The sequence below is a fragment of the Vicugna pacos genome, chromosome 33 (assembly GCF_048564905.1).
Source record: "Vicugna pacos chromosome 33, VicPac4, whole genome shotgun sequence".
Lineage (NCBI taxonomy): Eukaryota > Metazoa > Chordata > Mammalia > Artiodactyla > Camelidae > Vicugna > Vicugna pacos.
In genome coordinates, this window is record NC_133019.1 from 19,306,490 (window position 1) to 19,325,000 (window position 18,511).

Below are 18,511 nucleotides of genomic sequence, written 5' to 3' on the forward strand. Positions count from 1 at the left end.
ATTGTTGAGGTTTCTTTTGTGCCCAAGTACATGATCGATCCTGGAAAATGTTCCATGTGCACTTGAAAAGAATGTATATCCTATTTTTGGGGGTGTAATGCTCTGAAAATACCCACCAAATCTAGTATTTCTATTGTAGTATTTAATTTCTCTGTTGCCTTGTTTATTTTCTGTCTGGAAGATCTGTCTAGTGATGTTAATGCAGTGTTAAAATCTCCAACTATGATTGATTGTATTCCCATCAATATCCCCCTTTATCTCTGTTAGTAATTCTTGTATGTACTTAGGTGCTCCTATATTGGGTGCGTATATATTAACGAGTGTAATATCTTCATCTTGTATCACCCCTTTAATCATTATAAAATGTCCTTCTTTATCTTTCTTTATGGCCTTTGTTTTAAAGTCTATTTTGTCTGAAATCATTACTGCAACACCTGCTTTTTTGGCTTTTCCATTTGCATGGAATATCCTTTTCCATCCTTTCACTCAATCTATATGTGTCCTTCTCCCTAAAGTGGGTCTCTTGTATGCAGCATATTGAAGGTTCTTGCTTTATTATCCAGTCTGCCACTCTGTGTCTTTTGACTGGAGCATTTAGTCCATTAACATTTACAGTAATTAATGATAGATGTGTGTTTATTGCCATTTTGAACTTATCTTTGCAGTTGAATTGGTATATCCTCTTTGTTCCTTTCTTCTTCCTTTTGTGGTTTGGTAATTTTCCTTTGTATTATCACGGATTTTATTTAATTTTTGTGACTCCCTTGTAAATTTTTGACTTGTGGTTACCCTTTTTTGTAAATCTATTAACCCATTACTATAACTGTTTTTATTAAACTGATAGTAACATGATCTCAAACCCATCCTACTGTTTAAAAAATTTTAAAAAGAAAGAAAAAAAAATATTCTATATTTCCCTGCCTCCCTCTCCCACTCTCAGTGATTTGTATGTTTTCTTTATTTGTAATTCATGAGTTATCACCTTTCCAGTTGTGAGTTTCTCATTTCTGTAGCATCCTGCTGCTTTTCTATTTAGAATAGCCCTTTCAATATTTCTTTTTAGCATGGGTTTAGTGTTGCTAAACTCCTGCAGCTTTTTTTTTTGTCTGTGAAACTCTTTATTTCTCCTTCTATCCTAAAGGATAGCCTTGCTGGATAAAGTATCCTAGGCTCCATCTTTTTTTCATTCAGGGCTTTGAATATATCTTGCCACTCCCTTCTGGCCTGTAGTGTTTGTGTAGAGAAATCAGCTGAGAGCCTTATGGGGGTTCCCTTGTAATTCACTCTTTGCTTTTCTCTTGCTGCCTTTAGAATCATTTCTTTATCCTTGACTCTGGCCATCTTGATTATGATATGTCTTGGTGTGGGTCTATTTGGATTCTTCCTGTTTGGGACCCTCTGAGCTTCCTGTACTTGGATATCTGATTCCTTCTTTAAGTTTGTTTTGGGAAGTTTTCAGTCATGATTTCTTCAAAAACCTTTTCAATCCCCTTTGATCCTTCTTCCCCTTCTGGGACCCCTATTATGCGAAGATTGGGACGCTTTATATTATCCCATAGGTCCCTTATGCTATTATTTTTTATTTGCTTATCTTGGAGTTCTTCTGAATGGGTGCTTTCTATTGCCCTGTCTTCTAGATCACTAATTCGTTCCTCTGCATTAACTAGTCGGCTTTGCACAGCTATTAGATCATTCCTCATCTCTGTCAATGAGTTTACCCATTCTACTTGGCTCTTCTTTATAGCTTCAATTTCATTTTTGACATATTTTATATCTCTAAACACTATCTCTTTTAATTCCTTCAGCAATTTGATCACTCCTTTTTTGAAATCTTGATCAAGTAGGCTATCGATGTCTATTTCATTGATCTTTCTTTCAGGGGATTCCTCTTGTTCTTTTAATTGGGAAAGGTTTCTCTGCTTCTTCATCTTGCTCATACCTCTCTGGCACTGTGGTTTATGGAGTATCAGTTGTCTATTTTGGATCTTAGGGATTTTATCTATCTAATGCCTATTTAGGAATAGAACTTAGAAAAAAAAGAAAAAAAATGAGAGAGAGAGAGAAAGATTTTTAAAAGAAGGGAGAAAGAGGGTTTGAAAACAGTGTATAATGAATAATAGAAGAGCGAGTTGTAGCCGTCTAGTGTCCCAGGATAATGTCAGAGCTTTTCAAAGCCCCCTACAGACTTCTCACTCCCTAGCTCTTATTTTTGAGTCTTCTGTTTGTTTGTTAACTTGTTGTTTTTCCCAACCATTATCTCTGTCATGGGTAGCTGTGGTGTTAAGCAATTCCTGCTGATTGTTTTAACAAAACAGCCCTAAGGAGAAGGTCATTTGCACTGAGTGAAGTTTGATTCAATTCAGGGACAAGCAATGCAAGTGGAGTTCTACAGGGAATTTTCACAAGATCAAATCGTGACAGTGTCTGGGAATGGGACTTGAAAAATATTCCAGCTTCATCTGATCCTCCATTGCCTGTTAGGCTGCTGGTTTTCACTGCATTTGCAGGCTGTTGACTTTTAAGCGTACAACTCAGCTGGGGAGATGAGCATGGGAACAGCGAGTTAAAACGCCACAGTGTTCACTGTCCTTACTGACATTCAGCCATTTTTCTGAAATACATGCTCCCAGGTTTTTTATTTTGCAAGACTTTGATCATTTTCAGAGTTCTGTAAAAATTTATTTTAATTTGTGCCAGTGTTCTCATTGCTTTTAGAGAGGAGAGAATTTTTGGAGGCGCTTACTCTTGCATTCCTGCTGAAGCCTCTCAAGATTTAGAAGTTTTAACTGAGAGCTGTGGAAAGTGATGGAAACCCTTCAGCATTACCCAAGGAAGTATTTAACAAGATTTGGTACACAAATCAAAGCAAATGTGATGCCTCATAGATGAAGCATCTTACTCCAGAATAATTTAAGTGCTTTTTCCCCCTTCAAAGCCACAATGCTTCTTTAAACAGTAGACTAAGAACTGGTCTCCTGATATCCTATCTGGTGTTCTTTTTGTACTGTATTACCGCTTTTAGACTTGGTTAGTTAAACCCCAATAATACTAAGAAGTGAAAAAAACAGAGTAAGGCTGCTAGTCAAAGTGTTCATATGTGTCAAAGTACAAAGCACTGGTACATGACATTGTTTCATAAATATCAGTTAGGTGTGGATGTTAAAAGTTCTTGTTGTGTATGTTAATGCTTTGATTCCCAAAGGGCATAAATTAAAAATCAAAGGAGTCCCTTTCTTACCTTTCATACAGAGTAGGTCTTATCTTTATTTTGGTTTTAAACCATTAAGCAAATAAGTGAAGTATACAAATAAATAGCAATGCTAAGAGAATGCAGTTTTTTTTATTATCCAGTAAGTTAATTTATACTATCTACCGAGTTACAGAGTCAAACATGTAATATTTCTTTACACTTATTGTTTCTTCATTGGTTTTTTATTGTTTATTGTAACTTTATTTTTTCCCCTGTAAACATTGCTGTGCAGTAATTGTTTGATAAAAACACCTTATTTTTCTAGTTTAGCTAGCTTCTGAGGTTTTTTTGTTTTTGTTTTTTTCCAGTTTTATTGAGATGTAATTGATATATACCACTGTATAAGATGTATAGCATAATAGTTTCACATATATATTGTGATTTGATTACTATAATTTCAGTTAGCATCTATCATTTCACACAGATACAGTAAAGAGAGAGAGCACAAAAAACAAATTTTTTTCCTTGTGATGAGAACTCTTAGGATTAACTCTCTTAAAAATTTGATACCATATAGCCATGTTAAATATAGTCACTTACTATATTGGAATGTATTTACGATCCCTATTTACATTTGACCCTTGAACAACACAGATTTGAACTGTGTGGGTCCACTTATACATGGCTTTTTTTTTCAATAAATATGTACTACAGTACTATACAATCCACAGTTGGTTGAATCTGTGGATGCGGAACCTCAGATTCAGAGAGCCAACTGTAGTTATATATGGATTTTTGACTGCGTGGAGGGTTGGTGCCCCTAGCCTCAGCATTGTTCAAGGGTCAACTGTATTTATCTTGTTATTGGAAATTTGTACCTTTTCACCACCTTTCTCTAATCCCCGTCCCTCCATCCCCTGCTTCTGGTAACCACAAATCTGATCTCTTTTTCAATGATTTTGGTTGGGTTTTTTGTTTTCAGAATTCCACACACAAGTGAAATGATGCAGTATTTGTCTTTCTCTGCCTGAGTTATTTCACTTAGTGTAATACCCTTGAGTTCCATCCACATTGTCCCAAATGCCAAGATTTCATTCATTTTTTAGGGCTGAATAATATTTCATTTTATTTATATACACACACACACACATATTTATATATGTACCACAACTTCTTTATCCATCCATTTATCAGTGGACACAGGTTGTTTTTATGTCTTGGCTATTAAAAGTAATGCTGCTATGAACATGGGGGGGCAGATATCTCTTCAAGTTAGTATTTTTTTGTTTCCTTTGGATATATTCCCAAAAGTGGAATTACTGGATCATATGGCAGTTCTATTTTTAATTTTTTGAGGATCCATACTGTTTTCTGTAGTGGCTGTACCAGTTTTCAATCCCACCAACACACACAAGTGTTCCTTTTTTCCACATGCTCACGATCGTTTGTTACCGCTTGCCTTTTTGGTGATGTCATTCTAACAAGCATGAGATAACTCATTGTGGTTTTGATTTGTATTTCCTAATGGCTAGTGATGTTGAGTGTCATTCTGTGTACCTGTTGGCCTTTTGTATATCTTCCTTGGAGAAATGTCTGTTCAGGTCTTTTGCCCCTTTTTAAATTGGATTATTTGTTTTTTTCTATTGAATTGTAGAAGTTCTTTATTTATTTTGATTATTAACCCCTTGTCAGATAAATGGTCTGCAAATACTTTTTACCATTTCATAGGTTGTTTTTTTACTCTGTTGATGGTTTCTGTGGCTGTGCAGAAGCTTTTTAATTGGATGTATTGCAACTTGTTTATTTTTTATTTTGTTGCTTGTGCATTAGTTGTCAAATCCAAAAAATTACTGCAAAGACCCATCTCAGGGAGCTTTTTACCTGTTTTCTTCTAGGAGTTTCATGATTTCAGGTCTTATGTTTGAGTCTTTTATCCATTTCAAGTTAATTTTTGTGAGTGGTGTAAGATGAGAGTCTAGTTTCACACTTCTACATGTGGCTGTCCAGTTTTCCTAGCACCATTTATTGAAGAGACTGTCTTTTCTCCATTGAGTATTCTTGGCTCCCTTGTCAAATTTAGTTGACCATGTATACTGGGGATTATTTCTAGGCTCTCAGTTCTGTTCCACTGATCTGTTTGTCTTGTTTTTATGCCAGTACAATACTGTTTTGATTACTGTGGCTTTATAATGTATAAGCTAGAGTTTTTCTTATCAAACAACTATTTGATGAATTCTGCCTTGTACTGCAGCACAAACTGGTGTTTCAGGCAAGGCTGCAGAATCCCATCACGTTCACCTGAAGTTGCATTTGTGGTATGAAACTGCTCTAGTATTTTCAACAGCAGTTTTATCACAAGTTCAAAATTTACTGAAATTACTCAGTTACATTTTATTTTTCACTTAGGTTACTTACAACAGGAGAACCTCACTTCTACCTGCCAGACATTCATTTTGGAAAGTTCAAATTTAAAAGAATATGCAGAACACTGCACAGATGAAGGTTTTATCCCAGCCTGCTTACTGGTGAGTGATTTGTTCCTTAAGGAAATATTTCATTCTTGACCAACATAAGACACTGTAAACACAGTCTTAAAAATCAGCTCATTAGCAAACTCAGAATGGGCAGAAAGTTTGATATTTTGTATTCATGCATGAGTAGATAAGACCCAAAGAAGTCTAGCTCTTCTTTTCACATATTTACATCAGAACTGGGAAGTGAATTATAACCTTGCCTTTGAGAATCAGTTTCATAATGACTCCTTCATTTCTAATCAGTTTCACCCCCACTTCTGCTGGTGCTTACTTGTTTACTGCCTACTATAGACTAAATATTTGCATCCCTCCAAAATTCATATATTGAAACCCTGCCCCTCATGGTATTTAAAGGTAGGGGCTTTGGACAGTAATTAGGTTTAGATTAGGTCATGAAGTTAGGACCCTCATGATGGGATTTAAAAAGTAAAGAGAGAAATGTCTGTGTGCACACACCAAGAAAAGGCCATGTGAGCACACAGTAAAGAGGAGGAGATCTCCAAGCCAGGAAGTTGGTCCTCTCCTGGGACCACATCAGCTGGCACCTTGATCTTGTACTTCCCGCCCTGCAGAACAATGAGAAAAATGTCTGTTGTCTAAGCCACCCGGTCTGTGGTGGCTCATAGCAGTCTAACCTTTCCTGTGTCTGCTTTTCCTGTAGTTGCTTGCTTCAGACAAATATAAAACAGGTATTTTGATATCTTGTCACCTCTTTTTTAAATATCACTAGACCAACAGAGCATTGTTTGGTATATAATGGACAAATGCCAGAACTACATTATTTGAGGTGGTATTTTGTCATTTTAAACACAGGTCTGTGGGTTCATTTCAGCTGTCACAGACAACATGATTTTCTGTGGAGAAAACCTAAAAGTATCTTACAAAATTGCCAGAATTTAGCAAGGTCACAATACAAAGTATACAGAAGTCTACCATATTTCTTTGTATGTGCAATGAACCATTAGAAATTAAATTTTTTAAAAAATACCACTTACCCAACAAACAAAATAAAATAGGTAGTAAATCTAACAAAATATGCATAGAATCTTTATGCTAAAATCCACACAAAAGAAACCAAAGACTTGAATAAAAGGACAGATAAATTGTGTTCATGGAATGAGCAGCTCAGTATTGTTAAGATGTCAGTTCTCCCAGTTTTGATCTATAGATTCATTATAGTCAAGATCCCAACAATTTGGTTTTTTTTTTAATGAAATGGCTGTTTATTAAATATGTCTGGTCTGCAAGGTACCATTTACATCCTTCTGTTGTTCACACAGTTTTTTCAAGAATAAACAAACAGAAGCTCCAACTAATCCATTCACTTAAGAGGGTTTGGCTGATGATGTGACACCGAAAGCCCTGTGTCTCCCTAAGGGAACTAAACAGCTTTCACTTTGATACCGATTAGGAAGTGATTCTCCTGACTTACTGAATATCTACCAAGAGCATACTCAGCATCAGCAAACTGTTGGTGGCATTTTAGGAGAGTGGTACAGATTCACAACTCTTTTGACAGCAGAACCTAATTTGAACTGATATTTGTAGCCGTTTTTTTAAATTCCACTTTGTGTAACTTTTTGCATTTAGTTGTAGAAATGTTAACATTTGATCGTGGGGTGCCACTCCAGACACCACAGGAGTTATTACATAGTATCTACTTTTATGTCCATAGTGTCTCAAAATCTGAAAAATTCTGAAATTTAAAACATATTTGGGAGTGATGCTGATAATGGGGTTGGCAGTGCATACGTGGGACCAGGGGTTTGTGGAAAATCTCTGTAACCTTCCTCTTGATTTTCTTGTGAACATTAAATTGCTTTTTTAAAAATTAAATAAATGACACATATGAACCCGTCAGTTTCAGGGATTTTGGATCTTCACTATAAATGATTTGAAACATTTGGGCTCTTCATTTATTTAATGACTGTAATTTTTAAAAATGAGAGTATTCAGAGAAAAATACTCAGTAATCTTTATTAGATTTTTTTAAATTCACAGCATTATAAAATAAGTTGTAATCTGTAGGTAATTTATCCTGTCTGCCAAATACTTTATACTGTCTTTCAAGCTACCAAAAACATTATTCACAAATCCAGATAAGTCCTAATCACATTCTTAACATTAACTTGCTGTCTAGTATCAGATCAGCTTGTGTTGAATTGGTTTATTGGCAATAGCTCATTTTTTTTAAGTGGCACCCAGTTAAGAATTGTTGATCCCTCTATGGAATGCTTTTCTTTGTTTCTTGTTAGTCTTTGTTTTAAAGTATTTTATCTGATGTAAGTATTGCTACCCCAGCTTTCTTTTCATTTCCATTTGCAAAGAATATCTTTTCCCATTTTTTCACTGTCAGCCTGTGTGTGCTTTAGATCTGACCGAGTCTCTTGTAGATAACATATATAACCTTCACACTAGCTTTATAGTGGTTGATCCACTACCTTTACTGTATGTTTGTCTTTACCAGTGAGATTTCTTTCTTTCATAATTTTCTTGTTTCTAGTTATAGCTGGAAGTCCCTTTAAACATTACTTGTACAGCCAGTGTAGTGGTGATGAATTACTCTGGCTTTTGTTTGTCTGGGGAACTCTACTTCTCCTTCACTTCTGAATCAGAATCTTCCTAGGTAGGATATTCTTGGTTGTTCAGTTTTTTTCCAGCATTTTAAATATTTAGTGCCAGCCCTTTCTGGCATGTAAAGTTTCTGCTGAAAAATCAGCTGTTGATCTTACAGGAGTTCCCTTGTATGTAACTAGTTATTTTTTTCTTGCTACTTTTAAGATTCTCTATTTGTCCTTAACTTTTGACAGTTATGAAGTATCTTGTTCTGGGTCTCTGGGTTCGTTTTGTTTGGGACTCTGTGCTTCCTGTACTTAGATGTCTTCCTGTCCTTTGCTGGGTTAGGGAATTTTTTAGCCATTATTTCTTCAAATAGACTTTCTGTTCCACTGTCTCTCACTCTTCTCTTTCTGGAACCTCTATTGTGGGAGTGTTAGTATGCATGATGCTGTTCCAGAGGTCCCCTAAACAGTCCTCATTTTAAAAACAGAAAACTTTTGATTGGGTGTTCCCCACAACCTTCTCTTCCAAACTGCTGCTCCATTTCTTTCTGCATTCTCTAATCTGCTATTGATTGCTGTAGTGTTCTTTCACTTGATTTGTTGTATTCTTCAGTTCTGGTGGGTTCTTGTTTATATTTTCTGTCTCTTTGTTGAAGTTCTCACTTGAGTTCATCCATTCTTCTCCCAAGTTTGGTGGGCATCTTTATGACTGCTACTTTGAACTCATTATCTGGTAAATTGCTAATCTGTTTTGTTGAGTTCTTTTTCTGAGGTTTTTGTCTTGTTCTTTTGTTTGGAAGATACTCCTTTGTCTCTTCATTTTGCCTTGCTTTCTGAATTTGTTTCTGTGTATTAGTAGACCAGCTACATCTCCTGGTCTTGAAAGAGCGGCATAAGGTAGAGGTGACTTGTGGGCTCAGTGGGACAATCCCCCTGGCACCAGAGCCAGGTGCTCCAGGAGTATCCGCTGCGTGGCCTGCATACACCCTCCTGTTGTGTCTGGGCCGCGAGTGTGCTGGTAGGCAGGGCTGTCCTTCAACCCAGGTGTCTGAGGCCCAGCCACTACTGTTGTGGCACGTGAGGTGCAGGGCCGGCCCCTCAGAGCAGCATCTGCTGCAGAGGGACTCAGGTACTGCTTGAGTGGTGCTGTGGAACTAGAGTAATCCAAACAGTTCTTAAAAAGGATACATTCCAGAACTCACATTACTTGATTTTAAGGCTTGCTAACCAGCTATAGTAATCTGAATTGAATGGCTTTAGGAGGTGGTTAGGCATAAGATCAGTGGAACAAAATAGAGAGCCCAAATGTGATTTTGACAAAAGTACAAAGGCAGTTAACTGGAGAAAGGATAGTCTTATCAACAAATGATGGTAGAACTATTAGACAATCAGATTTTTAAAATAGAACCTGTATACATATTGCATACAAAAATTAACCAGTGTGGAAACGGAGAACTGTAAGACTTTCAGACGGAAACATAGGAGAAAATTTGTGTAAAGGTGGTTTTGGCAGTTGAGTTTTTAGACATAATACCGGAAGCATTGACTATAAAATGAAAATTTGATAAATTCACTGTATAAAAATTTAAAATTTTTGCTTTATAAGAGACAGTGTTAAAAGAATAACAAGCCACAGGTTAGGAGAATATACTTGCAACTCACATATGAAGGGCTTGTGCCCAGAATATATAAAAAACTTTATTAAAAAAAAGAAAAAGAATTGAATTTCTTTAATAGGCAAGAGGATGTGAAGACCCACAGAGAAAATATATGGATGGCAATAAGCATGTGAAAAAAATACTTCACGTCATTAGTCATTAGAAAAATGAAAATTAATTCTCCTATCAAATAGCAATACGTAACATATTACAATGGCTAGTATAAAAAGCAGTTTAAAAATTGGCAGATCCTTGGTGGCAAGGTTGCAGAGCAAGAAAAACTCTTACTCATTGCTGATGAGAATGCAAAATCATATAGTTGCTTTGCAAAACAGATTGGCAGTTGTTTATAAAATTAAACATACACATCCCATGTGACCCAGCATTCACACATCCAGATATTTACCCAAGTGAATTGAAAACCTTATGTTCACACAGAAACTTATCCACTAATTAATTTGTTTATCTGTCGTGGTCAAGGTGTCTTTTAGCGAGGGAATGAATAAACAAACTGTGATATATTCATACTACTAAGCAATAAAAAGCAACACTATTGATTCATATAATAATGTGAATGAATCTTAAATTCTTCTGAGTTCTTCTAAATTAACAATTTTAACAAAAGCAAGTTAAAGTTAAATTTTAACTTTAAAGTATACTTTACTTATACTTTAAGTATAAGTTAATATAGATAATGGAGCCAAGTTTCTCCCTCTGTGAGAAAGAGGATAAAATAAGCATCAGAGTCAAACCTGTAGCATTAAATTATATAGTTAGATTTCTGTATGAAGATGTTTATTTTAATATGTGTACAGATATATGCAGGAATGCAGATTTGTGTGTGTGTGGATTAGCACTTCTGTGTGTTTGTGTGGCCCTTTGTGCTGTGGGGCCTACTGCAGTAACACCCTGGCAGCCGCAAGCAAATTAGCAACCACATCTTTACTTCTCAGGGTTCTGAAGGCTGGGAAGACTGAGATCAAGTGCCTCTGATCCAGTTCCCGGTGAAGGCTTTCTTCCTGGCTTATAGATGACAACCTTCTTGCCGTGACCTCACCTGAATTTGTGCAGACATAATTCATTGTATAGCCTTCATTCAGTAGTTATTTTTTAACTACTAAAATAAAGCAAGGTGTAATGATCAACTTAGGAACAGTCAAATCCCCTAACCTCTCAGGCCTTAAATAACACTGAAGGACAAAGTAGGAATCTGCTATGAAAGTTCAGGAGGGGAGAGGGAAGTAATTACCTACTGTGTGTTAGACATTGGTCTTAGATATGTTACGTGTATCTTCATGTAACCTTCAGAACAAAATATTATATTAATTAAGAATTCATGTGTCCATTTTTATGTATGAAAGTAAGCCTTAGAAAATCTAGGTGATTTGTCACACGTACAGCAAGTGTTGAACTTAAAACCAGACTGTCTGCTTTGGAAGTCTTTGCTCTTCCCTCTTCTATTATATGACCTCAAACTTGAGCGAATAAAAACCTGCCTTTTAGTACTGATAGGAACAGGGATGGAAGTGGCTTTACGAGAGGACAGAAGAGAAAACAGAAAGATACTGATCCTTCAGAAGGTTATCTTTCACACTCAGTTTTCGGCAGGTTCACACGGCTTCAGAATAGAAAAGGCAGATCAGGGGGCCTTATCTGTGTGACTGGATCCCTACATCACAGCTGGAAACCGCTTTTCTGCCACTGGACTGTCTTAGCTGAAGAAACATACTCACAGTATCTGAGTCGGACGAGGCTCTTTACCCTTGGAAGGTTCTCTGCGCCCCCGACTTGAGTGGCTGTTTTAATTTCTGATGACCTTCTCTTCATCCTTTCTTCATCAGCGACTCTGTAATCCAGCTGTTAAGTTTTATGATAAAATGTTTCATGGTGGGAAACTATTGCTAGCATTACATGTAATGCTTGATCTTTTTCTTTTCAGTCTTTATTTGGAAAAAACTTGACAACAATTTTGAATGAATATGTAGCTATGAAAGCAAAAGGTAAGAATTCAGGATTCAGAGAAGCTTTTTTTGTTAGTTTTATATAGCATTTATCTAATTGTTTTAGTTAGAAATAATTTTTAAAGGATATTAATATCTCTTAAAAGCCATAAGAAAACTTGTCTTAGTTATGATGAGAAAAATTTTACTGGGAAATGTCTAACTAAATAGTGTATGTTTCTATTTGATTGGTGAATTGCAAATCTGAATGTTACCAAACAGAACCAGTAAATAAATTTTTTTAAAGATAGAGAATAAAACTCTTTGGAAATATGGGGAGTAATTAGTTGTATTTATTTATTTGTTTGTTTGTTTATTTAATGGAGATACTGGGGATTCCACCCAGGGCCTCATGCATGCTAAGCACATATACTCTACCAACGAGCCTTACCCTCCCCCAACTGAAACTCTTAACTCTGGGTATCTACCCTGATGAACAAGCATTGCTATGTGTTTTAAAATTTCAGACTAATACTTCAGGTTCTTTGTAGTATAAATCTAGACACAGAAGCCAGTCATGAAATTCTGGCTATGTTTCACCAGAACATAAAATAACACGTTCATAAGTTAATGTCTTAGGGGGAAAGTTAGATTCATTCTCCCATATTGGTAATTTCCATAGCTTGCAGCATGTTAACAAAAGACCCAGCAGTAAGGAATTAATTAGCATAAATGATAACATTAAAGAAAATAAGCTTACTGCGTATTGAGTGCTGCCTATATGCAGCACTGTGCCCGGTGCTCTCATGTTTTGTCTCAGCCCTTAAAGTAATCTGGTGGGAGGTGTTGATTGTTTAGATCTTACATATCAGAAAATTGAGGATTAGAGAAGCCAGATAACTTTTCCAAGATCACAGACTAGAAGCTGTAGAAAGTAATGGGTCTGGACATTCAGGGCCTGAATTTTCATTTCTAACTCTTCAATAAGTTACTTGTTCTTTCTGCCAAGGTTTTCTTTTCCCAAACTATCATAACTGTCTTCCAGGAATATTTAGAGTGTAAGTGACTTCAGAAATAATATGTTATTACAGTACAAAGGTTTATAGCCCACTTTTATGTTGGGTAGCTTTCTCTGATTTGAGCTTTTTTTAGGTATATAGTGAAAATTGTAAATACCTTATGAGTTTCCTGTCATGGCTTTAGAACACATCTTGAAAAAGACTAATTAATCCCCAGAAATTTTACCTATAATCTAAGTAGAGTAACTGATGAGACTTTTTAAGGGGTTGCTGAGCAATCATAGTGATTTGGACATGAAAACATTGAATGTAGGATCCTAATTCCACATTCACAGAAGTTTGTATGATCTTTATGATAATTATTATAAATCAAATTACTTTAATTCACTTTCAGTGTCACATGATATCAGATAGAACAAAGATTTTAAATAGTTTATCTTTTTTAATTGAAAAAGTATATAAAGTAATTGATCTGAAAAGCTTCATAGGTTTCACAAATGTCTATTTTCATTCGTATTGCATCTGATTCTCAATGGCTTAAGCAAAGAAAGCAGCCTTATTATAGCTTTGCAGGTCATTTTACAAAATATGCTTATTTTTCAGTTCCCAACATAATGTCAACAGCTGAGAGAAAAGTTTTCCTTATTGCTGTGTCTGTTCAAATTAAATGATAAATTTTCTTGAACTGTGTTTATTATGAAACTTTTCCTCTTATGATTTAGAAACATCAAATGATGTCCCAGCAGTTATGTCATCTCTGTGGAAGAAGTTAGACCATACACTTTCTCAGATCAGGTAATAAAAACTTAACAGAATGTGCATGATGGTTTTGGAATGCAAGCACATGTAAGAATCACTTCACGTTTAAATTTTACGATCCACACTGTGCATTTATATAATAACACTGATCTAATTTTGAAATTACTCTAGAGGTTATTGATATTTCTTTGCCTTTGATTGGAATAATCTTAGATAAATTGTTTACTTTAATCAAATGTTTAGAAGTGCAGAAATTGAGACCTATAGAGGTTTAATGACACTCCCAGGTTCCCATAACAATTCAGAGGCAGATCTCTGGCTAAATACAAATCTAGTCCCAGTCTTGTGTGAATATAGATCTCCTAAGCCCTGACCCATGTGAGTTCTCTTGCACAGGTGCATCTTCATTCCACATAGAGAAAATTCTTGCATGGAATCCATGCTGCCGTGGTTCTTCCCTCGTAAAGAAACAAGATTGAATAATAATACTTCTGGAATCTTCTACTCTTAGAACTTTCGCATGAGATTGATATGTACCCTCTACCTATGGCATGGCCTTGGAATGCCAGTTTCAGCATCCTTAGAATAGGTATCAATTTTATAACATATCCTATTTAACTGTAGAGTCTAGTACAAAAACCATAGTTTCTTATCCTTTGTCCCACAGCTTCAAGTCAATACCTCACTTAAATTCAGCAGGAGCCTCATTTCCTTCCTCAGTTTAAACTGCTAAAATGGCTCCAAATGCTTTCTGTCTAACTGTGTACCACATCTTAATTTGGTAATCTTACCTTTTTTCCCCCTCTCCTGACCCTTGTCTTTCTTCCCCTTGCAAACAATCTTCAAATACAAAATTTAATTAACACCTGTGAATAGTTATAAGTTATTGCACTATTTTATTGACAAGGTATTACATTAAAAAAAGAAGGCTGTTAGCCACGTATTCTCCAAGATTGGTTTGTATGTTAATAAAAATGCTTATTCAATTCAGTAAGTTTCGTGGCTCTTATTGGTAGAGACTTACTTGACAGATTTCCTAGGACAATGGCACAGTGCCTGACTGTTTACAAAATACATGGGTAAGTTCATAGTAAAAGGAGAAACAACCTGTATTGTGATTTTTCTCTTGTTCACTTTGTTCCTTCTTCACAGGTTGGATGAAATAATTTCAGTCATAAATTTCATAAACTCGGGATGTCCTTTGAAATCAACTTGGATTCTGAAGTATTTATGTATGGAGTTATATATAAAATCAGAATTTCTCTAGGAAGGCATTTATATAGTTATAAAGGATAATAATTGCAAAATTTAATTTATAGCTTTCTTAAATATATTGAGTTCCTAAATTCAAGTCAACTTGTATTCTTAATGGGGTATCAGGGCTCTCTAATGCTTATTGCATTGGATAGAAACTTGATTATTAAAATTGTGCGTGTGTGTGTGTGTATGTTTACATGCCGTGCTGTTTTTCTCCTAAAGCAAATAAGATTTGGTTACCCAGAAAAAGTGCTTATCTTTTTTGTCTGAGGGGGATTTCTTGCCTTTTAACTCATCATTTACTTCAGGTCTGACTGTTACAAATTAAAATGTATCTCTGCAGCAGCAGTTTTTTTTTTAATGTTTAACTACTTTTGTTTATCAGGAGCATGCAAAGTTCTTCAGGGTTTGCTGCCAATCAGAGAGGTTGGTATTAAACTTTAAACTATATATAATGTTAAGAATTACTTTAAACTCAGATGAACATTTTAATTAATAATACATGTGTGTTTTTTATACATATATATACACATATATATGTATATGTTTTGTTTAAACTGCTTTTCTTAAGTACTGTTATCAAGCATATTAGGAAGTAATATTTTCATTTATTATAAAAATACACATTTTAAACACTCCTTATTTTTGTCATTGGCTCTCATATATTCACACCTTTTAATTCCTAGTCCATAAGTTTGTTTCGTAGTTTGTGGAGGTATTACCAGTGTGTTATTACAGAAGAAATGTGCTCTTAGATTTCTAAAGTTTAAGTGTACTCAGTTTGTTTCTTATGAAATGATCACATAAACTTTGTTTGATATTCTTAAGGGCTGTTTTTCGATCTGTAGATCCATTGTGTTAAATACGCAGTAGAACATGTGTCATGTAGACTTCTTAACGTTTCCAAACTACTCTGATACTGACTTAATTTTTTAAATGCTCATTTGTTTCAGCCCGAACAAGAAACGGAATTGCAGAAATTAAATGGCAGAGAAGGCTTGCGTCTCAGTCAGCTCCTGTCAGTTCAGAGGTGCTGACTTTACCGTATCTTTCAGGACAGTTTACTACTTCTCCTTTGACAGCTGCGCAAGTTACTCGGCCGACTGGCCAAATTTCAGCTCCTTTGAGGTCTAATTTTGTAGTGGTCAACCATTCACAGTCACAAGACACTGTGACCAGTAAGTGTAAATTTTGCTTTCTTAAATTTTATTTTTAATCATATTGTATAAATGAGATGATGTGCTAATGTCTTTATAGTCATATTAAATTATAGCAAAAAATAGACAGGAGGCTAGAAGTAAGACTTGAGGTAAATCCCTGTGCTATACAGAAAGAAACTTGTTGTTTTTAATCTGTTTTTATATGTAGTGGCTAACATTTGCAAATCTTCTATCTCTTCTAACTGAGGTCCAACCTTGAACTCTTTTCTAATTCTCAGTTTTCTTCATTAACAGAAAAGACCACGTTATTTGATTTTAAAAGGAATGCACTTATATTTCACCACCTTCTTATCTTTGTTCACGTTAGTCTGTCCTGAAATGACGGATGTTTTTCCAGTTAACCTCCATCTCTACATGCTGAATATCCTACATATTCCTGGCTGCACTTAGAGCTAGGGACAAATTTAGAGATCATCTGGTACTACTTCCTTCTTGTGTACTTGAAATTATTAAAAACACATAATATGAAGGGGCAGAAGGCTGATTAATAACAAGAGTTGGAATTAGGACTGAGGTGCCACCTCTCTTAGTTCTTAGACCAGTCTTTTTTCTCTTCTGTGCACGTAAAATGTATTGCCATCCATTACATTTTCCTTCATTTCCAGTTTTTTCTCCAACTTCTTTAACATTTCTGAGTAAAAACACATAGCCAATGCACTTAGTTTATACTTCTTATAATTCTTCCATTCTGCCATGTCATTTTTTTGTTGAGACTATTCTATATACAGTACTTTGTATTTTATCATTAAATCTTAAGTCATGGGGACTATATTTTATTCATCTTAGTATCTTCTTCAGTGCTTTGCACGTAGTAGGTACTCAGTGTATACTAACTGAATTTAATATAAAAATAATTGTGTAGTGCTACTTATTTCATTAATTCAAGTTTAGGAAACTTCAATTTCCTTGACGACCTGCTTTGTTTTCTTGAAACACAGCTGGAGAGGCTTTAAATGTCATTCCTGGTCCTCAGGAAAAGAAAACTCATGCCAGCTTAATGTCTCCTGGTAGACGCAAAAGGTAAATGCTTTTTAAAAGGACAAGTTTCCAGTAACCTTAAAATAATAATAATAATAATGACATCAGGATATATACATAGTGAATAAAATAGCAAGATTAGATTAAGTTCTTGAGACTATTTATTATTATATCCATTTCAAAACACATTTTTTCTCACATTCTAACCTTCCTGAAATCAGGTTGCACTTTATAATTAGTGACATATCCCTGTTTCACTGGAAATGTCTTTTCTATACAGTTATAGAGAGGCATATCTTAAAATTGATGTTAACTTAGATATTCTTGAAGTAAGCATTTTTTTAAACAAATATAAATAATACTAGTATGTTTTAGGGTCTACAAACAAATATGTAAAGCTCCTAAATCAATTGATCAAAATCTTTTCAGGGACATTCTTTGAGAAAAGTTTTGCATGTCCTATTTAGCTCATGTGTCTGAAGAATATTTCAGAAAAAAAGAGGTGATAGTTTAAAATCTGTTTTCTGATTTCTCAACTGCTATGCCATGGGTATTTATGTTGAAATTTTTACTGTTGGTTATCTCTCGTTCAAGGATGACTGCCTTCTTTATGGCAAGATTTCTCAATGACATAAAATAATAAAACTGCTGTAACAATATCTAACATTTATGGGAACCTTGACATGTTTATAAAGCCTTAATGTGTACTTTGTTTTTGTTAAATTCTTTTATAAACGCAATAATGCAGTTGGTTTTATCCTATTATAAAATGGTTCAGAGGGTCGGAGCTTACCTTACAACAGATTATACACATAGCTAGAAAGTTATAAAGCTAGACCTCAAATTCTTTTATTTTTTTTAATTGAAGTACAGTCAGTTAAAATGTGTTAATTACTGGTGTACAGCACAATATCCCAGTCATGCATATATATTCATATATTCGTTTTCATATCAAATTTATTTCTTCATTCAAATTTATTATTGCTTTTCAACTTTACTGCCCTTTGTTTTTACCACAAATAGAGAAAATACCTGTTCCACCATGATCTTAAGATTTGTCTCTGTATGTAGTTATTCAATTTGTTATTCATACTAGTTAAAAGACAAGCTTTTAAATGTGTTCCAGTGAATCTCAAAGGAAAAGTATCACTTTGTCTGGGCCTCATTCAACGATACGGAATTTCCAGGATCCAAATTCATTTGCAGTAGAAAAAGTAAGTGGCCTTCCCAAACTTTGCAACTGAAAGTATTCCTGAGATTGTAAATATTGATGTATATATACAAGTATGTGTTTGTTTATAGTATGTGTACATGTGTAAAATACAGGATTTCTCTAAGGCTGCAGTAGAATTGCCTTTGGACAGACAGTAGCAAAATTTAACAGTAGGAGACAGT

General features: G+C 35.0%; 1 protein-coding gene across 6 annotated transcripts in view; it reads left to right on the forward strand.

Annotated features, from left to right (window-relative positions):
- Nucleotides 1-18,511, forward strand: part of C33H11orf65 (chromosome 33 C11orf65 homolog) — a 258,094-nt gene that overhangs the window by 12,050 nt on the left and 227,533 nt on the right. For all 6 annotated transcript variants that reach the window (XM_072953899.1, XM_072953892.1, XM_072953893.1 and 3 more), the window contains exons 2-8: nucleotides 5,597-5,715; nucleotides 11,883-11,943; nucleotides 13,625-13,697; nucleotides 15,304-15,344; nucleotides 15,872-16,096; nucleotides 17,077-17,158; nucleotides 18,243-18,330. In XM_072953899.1, the coding sequence (XP_072810000.1) occupies nucleotides 5,597-5,715; nucleotides 11,883-11,943; nucleotides 13,625-13,697; nucleotides 15,304-15,344; nucleotides 15,872-16,096; nucleotides 17,077-17,158; nucleotides 18,243-18,330 (689 nt within the window). The remainder of the gene's footprint in view (nucleotides 1-5,596; nucleotides 5,716-11,882; nucleotides 11,944-13,624; nucleotides 13,698-15,303; nucleotides 15,345-15,871; nucleotides 16,097-17,076; nucleotides 17,159-18,242; nucleotides 18,331-18,511) is intronic.